At 65.1% G+C, this 7,766-nt stretch overlaps 1 protein-coding gene across 1 annotated transcript; it reads right to left on the bottom strand.

The window, feature by feature from the left end:
* Positions 1-1,848: 1,848 nt before the first annotated feature.
* LOC111149948 (dopamine receptor D4) lies at positions 1,849-4,831 on the bottom strand. Its single transcript, XM_022507220.1, is given in 5 exon segments — positions 1,849-2,153; positions 2,298-2,776; positions 2,885-2,997; positions 4,561-4,728; positions 4,730-4,831. Coding segments are annotated over 5 exon segments (1,065 nt in total). The 3' UTR covers positions 1,849-1,950.
* Positions 4,832-7,766: the final 2,935 nt, after the last annotated feature.

Here is a 7,766-nt window from a genome sequence, read left to right as displayed (position 1 = left end):
TTCTTGGCCACGAAGTGTTCTCTGTGTGGCCGCGCCTGGGGGGTGGGCAGGAGACGGGAGGAACGGGGTTCGTTGCGGGTCCTCAGGAGTTTGGGTCAAGGCTTTTGACAGCATCTCCTGCTGGGTGCAGCCTCGGGGGACAGGGGAGGGGCCAGCAGTCGGCACAGGCCAGGCCACTCGGGGTGCTGTGGGTCTTCTGAGCCGAAGCTCCAGGGAGCTGCAGGCTGGGGTGACCCTGGGCGTCGGTGGGGGTGGCTGAGTGAGCTGGACAGCCGGGGCTCCTCGGGGGCTTCCCAGGTAGCCAGGCCCTCTGTGGCTCTGTGTGTACACCCCCACCCCCAGTGCACACCTTGTCCTCTGCTGCGGGAGTTGCAGGTTCTGCCTCCAGGGCCAGTGGGGTCAATATGGGGTCCCCAGCAGCTCCCAGCCTGTTCCCAGCTCGGCCCGAGGGCAGGTGCAGCTCACGGGTGGGTCAGCCCTGCCCGCACACGCAGGTGAGGAGCGCACCCGAGGGACAGAGCTGAGCTCGGGAGGGGCCGGCCGTTGCCATGCGGTGCTGGTCAAGGGCTCGGCTCGCTGTCTACCTGCAGGGGCTCCACAGGTGCCCATGGCGGGAGCATCAGAGGGCACAGGGGCAGGGGTGTCGCTCTGACCTTGCCTTCCACCGGGGGCCCCAGGGACCCTCCCTGGTCTTCAAGTCTGAGACCCCCAGGAGGGGCCATCTGTGCCTGGGATAGCCAGTCGGGACAGCTCCGTTGTGCCATTTGGACCTCCAGTCCCCACATCAGGGCTGCTCCCTGTGGGGAGACCCAGGGTGTCTGCTGTGACCATCCTCACATTTCATGGGCAAGAAGGTGCCAGAAACTCAAGGAGCCACCAGAGCCAGGGTCTACCAGGTGGCTCTCGCCTCCCTCCCACGGAGACCCTGAGCAAGGGAGGGCGAGTACCCACAGGCGGGGAGGGGCAGCCCCGTGCTCTTGTGAGTTTGGGCCCCAGGACTGGGAGAGCAGGTTGGAGGGGCTGAGAGCTGCCCCCACCCCCCCAGGATGGCGGCTTGGTGGCTCGGCCTTGCCTTGGGCCAGGCACCTCCTCTGAGGGGTGGGAGGCCGCCTCGCTGGGCCCAGCCAGCACCCCAGCCCTGTCTCCTCAGGGCTTTGGACTTCGTCAAAGCTGAGCAGGCAGGGAGCTGTGCTCTGACCTGGGGGCAGCCACCAAAATGGTGGCCGAGGCCCGCTCCCTGGAGAGGGGTGCGGGGCCACCTTGGAGTTCCTTGCTGAAGCAGGGGCCCGGTCTGGGCGGGGCTGTCTTCCCACTGGGGAAAGGACAGTCTCAGGAAACTGCCATGTTCCAGCCTGCAGGACAGCTGTCCACACTCTCCCACTGAGAGAGGGGCACCGGCTGGGCCGAGGGGGTTGAGGCTGCTGACCCGAGACAGCTGGGATGGGGGTGTCAGGAGGGAACCTTTTGGAGGATGGTGTGAATCATGGTAAGTGAGCCTGTAGGCAGCCCCGCAGAGTCCCGGCCTTCCCGGGCAAGGGCTGCGCTGGTTCTGGAAGTTTCTCCCTGGGATAAGCTGAATGGGCCTCCCTGGAGCTTCCCTCCACTGCCCTCCCAGAGCTGGCTTGCCTCCCACCTCACCTCCCACCCCAGCCTGGAGCCGGCTTTGTGGGGTCTGTTCTCTGGGCTTCCTCAGGAGGGAGGGGCTTAGCTGGCCAGGTCGGTTTAGTCGGGGGTCTGGGCTCCACGTGGGGCCGAAGCTCCTCCTCCGAGCACCCGCACACCCCCTCCTCCCCTCGCCTCACTCCCCACCACCGGCCTTTCCAGCAGGTGTTCAGGAAGGTACTGGTTTAATCAGCCCGACAAAGCCGCCCCCACCCTTGCTGGGGTCCTGCCCCCAGAGGCGCCGCCAGGTCCCCGGCAGAGGACTCTCGGGTGCGGGCTGGGGGCTGCTCAGCAGCAGAGGCGAAGGGCCTTGCGGAAGACCGCACGGAACTCGGCGTTGAAGACCGTGTAGATGAGGGGGTTGAGGGCGCTGTTGACGTAGCCCAGCCAGGTGACAGCGCTGACCAGCCGCGGAGGCACGGCGCAGGCGGGACACAGCGCCCCGGTGATGTGCACTACGAAGAAGGGCGTCCAGCACACCAGGAAGGCCCCTGGGGGCGGGGCGGGGCGACGGACGGCTCGGTGAGCCGGTGAGCCGCGGTCCCTGCGGCGCCCCCCACCTGCCCCAGGCTCCATCTCCCGCCGTGGGCGCTGCCCGCTTCCCCTCCGCCCACCGACCCCAGGCCGGTACCCACCGACCACCACGGGCAGGACCCTCATGGCCTTGCGCTCGCGGCCCGTGATCTTGGCGCGCCTCTCGTCGCTCGCCGGCAGCGGGGGCTCGGCCGGAGTGGCGTCGGGGGTCGGGATGGCCTCGGGGGTCTCGACGGCCTCGGGGGGCGGCGGGCCGGGGCCGCTGGGCCGGCGCGGCCGGCGGCCGTGCAGCTTGGTGCGACGGGCGGCCTCCCAGCGCCGCAGGCCCCGGAACGTGGCCCAGTAGAGCAGCAGCATGAGCGGGCAGGGCAGGAAGAAGGAGCACACGGAAGAGTAGACCACGTAGTCGCGGTCCTCCAGGCGGCACACGGCGGGGTCGCGGCCGCGCGCGTCGTTGAGGCCGCACAGCACAGGCGCAGCCACCGCGGCCGACAGCAGCCACGTGGCGCCGATGAGCAGCAGCTGACGTCCGCCGCCGCTCTGGCGGTTGTAGCTCAGCGGCACGGCCACGGCCGCGAACCTGTGGGGGGGCGCGGCGCGGGCGGCCGGGACAGGGGAGGGGCGCGGTGAGGGCGCGGAGGGGCGCGGGGCTGGGCGGGGCTGGGCGGGGCAGGCGGCTGCAGCTCACCTGTCCGCGCTGATGGCGCACAGGTTGAAGATGGAGGCCGTGCACAGCATGACGTCCATGGCCATGAGAGCGTCGCAGAGGCCGGGGCTGAATAGCCACACGCCACCCTGGACCTGCGCCCCAGGAAGGGGCACGGGGTGGGGGGGGGGACAACAGACACGAGGCCTGCTGCTGGTCTGAGACCCCCAGGAGACCTCATAGCCACCTGCGCTGGGCACTTCTGACCCCCACCCGCCTGGGGGAGCAAGGATGTGCCAGAGGCCCGCACACCTGGGCAGTCTTCCTCTTGAGCTGGACGAGATTCCCTCCCTCCCCACTTTCTGCAAAAGCCAAGAAATGCCTGGGGGAACCCCTGGAGATGGGGTCTCGAGGGTCCAGGACTCTGATCGCTGATGCTGCAGAGCTCGGGGTAGGGGGCTACTCCCCCAGCAGGCCGGCTGCCTGGAGCCTGAAGCCCACTGACCTCCTTTCCTCCCAACAGGATGGCTAAGAGTCAGCCTGTGTGGTTAAACTCCATCACCACTCTGGGACTCCACAGGTCACCTCATTTTTGTCCCCTCATCTGTAAATAGTATCCACACAATTGCCTTGAGGATAAATGAGTTGCAATATGTAAAAGGCTCAGCACCGGCCTGCTGCCCCCACCAAGGACAAAGGAGCAGACAGCCACCCTCCTTCTAAATCCCCTCCCGCTGATTTGGGGCGATTAGGAGCTTAAGAGCTGTCACAGTGACGTCTGTCTGTGGCTCCGGGGGAGGGGCAGGTCATGTGTGTCCTTGTCCTGCTAGCTCTGCCCCAGCCCTGCCCAGTCTCACCATGTCCACTTTAGAAAAACGGAGCCTCCCCGACTCTCCCCCCTGCCCGGATCACTGTGCTCCCAGCCCAGGCGTAAGCAGCTTTTCTCTGTCCAAACCGCGAAGTAGACAGGGGCTGGCACCAAGGGGGACCCACCCAAGGGCCAGATGTGGTCTGGGGACGGAGGCTTCTGGGCCCTGGTTCTTGGCGGGGGTGCTGGACCCCACACCAACCCCTGCTTTGGGTTCCAGCATCAGGGCAGGGCCTCCCCTTCCTCCAACCCTGCTCACTTCCCCTCAGCTCCTGGCAGCTGAATGGCCCTCCTGCTGTGGGCAGTATGTGTGCGAGCAAGGGTCTCCTTCCCTGGGGTGCTCTGATGTGCGCCTGTTCCTGGTCACGCCTGGCTGTGGCTTTGTGCAGTGATGTGTGTATGTCTCTGTGCCCCAGGGAGAGCAGGGGTGGTGCGGGGAGAGTAAACCCGAATCTGCCTGTCCATCTGGCTCCCCTGGGGAATGGAACCTCGGCTGAGGGGGTGGTGAGTGGCAGGACTGCCCACGTTGCCTGTTTCTGAGGTCCCTGGCTTGAAGGGCAAAGGCCTCTCTTAGGTGGGAGACGCCAAAACAGGGACAGGAGAAGAGAGATACAGACGAAGGAGGGCAGACAGCCAGTTAGCCAAGCAGGTTAACTGACACTGAGATGCTGCGGGGAGTCAGAGGGGACCGAGGCCAGACCCAGGACCAGGCACAGGGTCCTTGCAGCCGCCCTGGCTCGGGGTTCCCGAGAAGCCCAGCGGCCGGGTGGTTCTGGGTCCTCAGGGTGGACGGGGACAGGGGACGAAGGAGCAGGTGAGGCGAGCGCGTGCGGTCCGGACGCGGGCTCACCTCGGAGTAGACGAAGAGGGGCAGCACGAGCAGGGCGAGGAGGAGGTCGGCGGCCGCCAGGCTCACGATGAAGTAGTTGGTGGGCGTCTGCAGGGCGCGCTCGGCCGCCACGCTGACGCACACGAGCGCGTTCCCCGCGAGCACCGCGCCGATGAGCAGCACGCCCCCCCGCCAGCGCCGCCGCCGCTCCGGGAGACCCCGCGGCGCCGCCGGTTCCCGGCCCGCGCCCCGCCAGCAGCCCGTCCGCGTCCGCCGCGCTGCGGTTCCCCATCGCACCCCTGCCCCCCGCGGCGCTCGGGCGGGCGCTCAGCACCGCGGACAGCGCCCGGGTCGCGACCCCCCGGGAGCCCCGCCCCCCGGGCACGCCCCCAGCGCGGCCGGAGTCCCGCCCCGACCCGCCGCGCTCCGTGCGCCCCGGGCGCTCTAAGGTGCCCCGGGCCTTTGCGGCTCTCGCACTCCGACAGGCGCGCAGGACGCGTGCGACGGCCCTCGAGGGAAGACTTAAGCGAGGCGATCGGCGCGGGGGGCCCAGCATCGCCCCGCCGCGCAGGGCTGGAGGTACGCGCGGGGCTGCGCTCTGGGAAACCGACCCGGGTGGAAGGTCTGCCGGACCCTCCCTCGAGGTGTGCAGGCGCCCCACGCCAGCGCCGTCCCCGGGCCCCGGAGATCCCGGGTCCCGGGAGATCCCGGGCCCCGCCTGCGCCCGAGGGGCATCTGCTTCTCCGAGACTCCCCGGGAGGCGCCTCCAGGCGGAGGCTCCCACAGGGCACCCCGAGAGCACCCTTATCAGGCCGGTTCCGCCAGACAGCGGGAGACCCCAACTCCTCGCCGGTCTACCCCGTGGGCCCCCTGATGGGGCTTCCCTCGGTTCACCCAACCCAACCTCTCGTGCCCCAGGGCGTCCCCCCTCAATGTTTGCAGGCCCCAGTCTGGGGCCTGCACCCCATCCCCTGAAGCAGCCTCTCGTCCCGACCCGGACGGACCCTGCCCAGTTACTGTCCAACAACGGCCGCGGCCTGGTGCTTACTTCCGAGCATGAAGTGAGGTAACAGGACGACGGTGTGCTCGGAGCTTCGCGATTGTCCTGGTCCCGCCTGCCCCAAACGAGACCCCTCTCAGCTTGCACCGTCAAACCCACAAACTCGCAGGATCCCGGGCCAAGTCAGTGGGTCACCCCCACCTGCCAACACATGACTGTGGGGGCACGGGAGGCTGGGGCGGTGGGGACTGCGGGGGGCAGTGTCCCAGGTCCGCGTAGGGGGTATTGCTCACGGGACAGAGTTAGCTTGAGACAGCAGGGCAGCGGGGTCAGCCCGGCTGCGGGGTCAGGTACACGGAACTTGCGTTTTGGCGGGAATTACTAAACCAGAGTGACCCGGAGCCCGGAGCCCCTGGCAAACGGGCGGGGATATGGGCCCTCCACCTGCACGGCTCTGAGGGACCGCCCCAGGCGCAGTTCCCACCCCAGGGAGGCTGGAGACTCAGGGTGGGCCTGGAGCACAGAGCTGCGGCCAGGAACTCACAGGGGCGGCTGGGGACGCCGTGGCCAGCTCGATGAGCCGAGCACCTGGCTACTAAAGAGAAAAAAAGGGGGGCCTAGGTGGCTCAGTCAGCCCAGCACATCAGACTCCTGGTTCCGACTCAGGCTGTGATCTCGGGCTCCTGATCTAGGCCCCTGGGGGACTCTGCTTGTGCTCGCGCTCCTGCTCCCTCTGCCTCCACCCTGGTCCCTGCGGCTCGCTCTCTCTCTCAAATCAAGAAAACCTGAAAGAGAAAACAAGGACTCTGGGGAAAAAATGCTGCACTGATCGTGTTAAGGGGTGAGGGCACATGGATCTGGCACAGGAAATGTGTGTGCAGGGCGCGTGTGGCTGGACGCCCAGATCTGAGCTGCATCTGGCTCCCCCTTCCCTTTCGCACGGAGCAGTAGAGGGACAGGCAGGCTCTCTGCCCTGCCGGAGCCTGGAAGCCTCCCCCAGGTGTCCCCAGAAATACAGTTTTTGTGTGTTGACCTTGTGTCTTTGTTGTTGCTAAAACTTATTAATGCAAGGATTTTTGTTTGTTTTTTAGTTTTCCTCAGAATTTCTAAATAAGTACAGACCATTTTATGTCTCCCTTTCTTTCCTGGACGCCCTTCCTTCGTTTCTTCCCCCTTATTTGACTGACTGGAACTTGAGCATAATGTTCAGAAATGGTGAAAGCAAACATATTCGCCTTGTTCTTATGGGGGAGCTTCCACCTGTCCCCAGTAAGCGTCCTGGCAGCTGTGGATGTGGGTTCCGCGTGCGGTTCATGAACGTCTATTCTTAGTCTGCCTGAACGCAAACAGGTGTCCAGTTCTCTCGAGTCTTCTTACCACCTCTGTGGAGAGGATCGCAGGCTTCTCCCGAGTCTGCTGCTGTGCTGGAGCGGGGATGGGTGTGGGGTGCTGGGCCGGCCTTGCCCTCAGGCACGAAGCCCGTTTGGCCGTGGGATACCCTTCCTTCCATACAGGCCGGGTTCGGTTCGGCAACGCGGGTCAAGGGCCTTTGTGGCTGTGGTTCTCTCTTAGGTGGTCTCTGTCTGGCGCGGGGTAGCGCTGGTCTCCCACACTGCGCTGGCGGGCGCTCCCTTCGGTTCTCTTCTCTGCTCCAGATCGGGTAGAACTGATGCTGGCGCTTCCTTCGGTGCTGGTGTGAGTCGCTGGTGAAGGCGTCCGGGCCCCGCGTTCTCTTCTCGGACGGTGAAGACGCGTGTCTCGTGAGCGCCCACAGAGCCGGTTCCCGATCATTCTCACGTTCTCATGTGTGGGGGCCGGGGTGCCCACATGTCCCTTCATGAACCCTTTTCTATGAGCAGGTTTCCGTTGCCAAGGCTCTTTCATCCCTATGTTCGTGAAATGTGTGTTTTTTCTAGAATATAGCAACCTTTCTGCTAGAGGTTTATTAATGTTACTCATCTTTTCAAAGAACCAACTTTTGGTTTCATTGATTTTTTTCCTACAGTTTGTTTTCAGTTTCACTCATTTCTGCTTTTATCTCTGTTCTCTCATCCTGCGGGCTCTGTCCTCAGTTTGTCCTGTTTCTGGTTTGTGAACCCAGTGCTTTCCTGACACAACCACTTAACGCTACATATGTCCCTCCGAGGTGCATCCCACACATTTTTGTGTGTTCGATCGATCACGTTCAGTCTCTTTCCCTGAGACTTCTGTGACCCATGGTTACTTG

Source organism: Enhydra lutris, unplaced genomic scaffold (assembly GCF_002288905.1).
Source record: "Enhydra lutris kenyoni isolate GAN:26980312 unplaced genomic scaffold, ASM228890v2 scaffoldscaffold22, whole genome shotgun sequence".
NCBI lineage: Eukaryota > Metazoa > Chordata > Mammalia > Carnivora > Mustelidae > Enhydra > Enhydra lutris.
The sequence above is the reverse complement of the archived record's forward strand: the minus strand, read 5'-3'. Positions and strand labels throughout refer to the sequence as shown.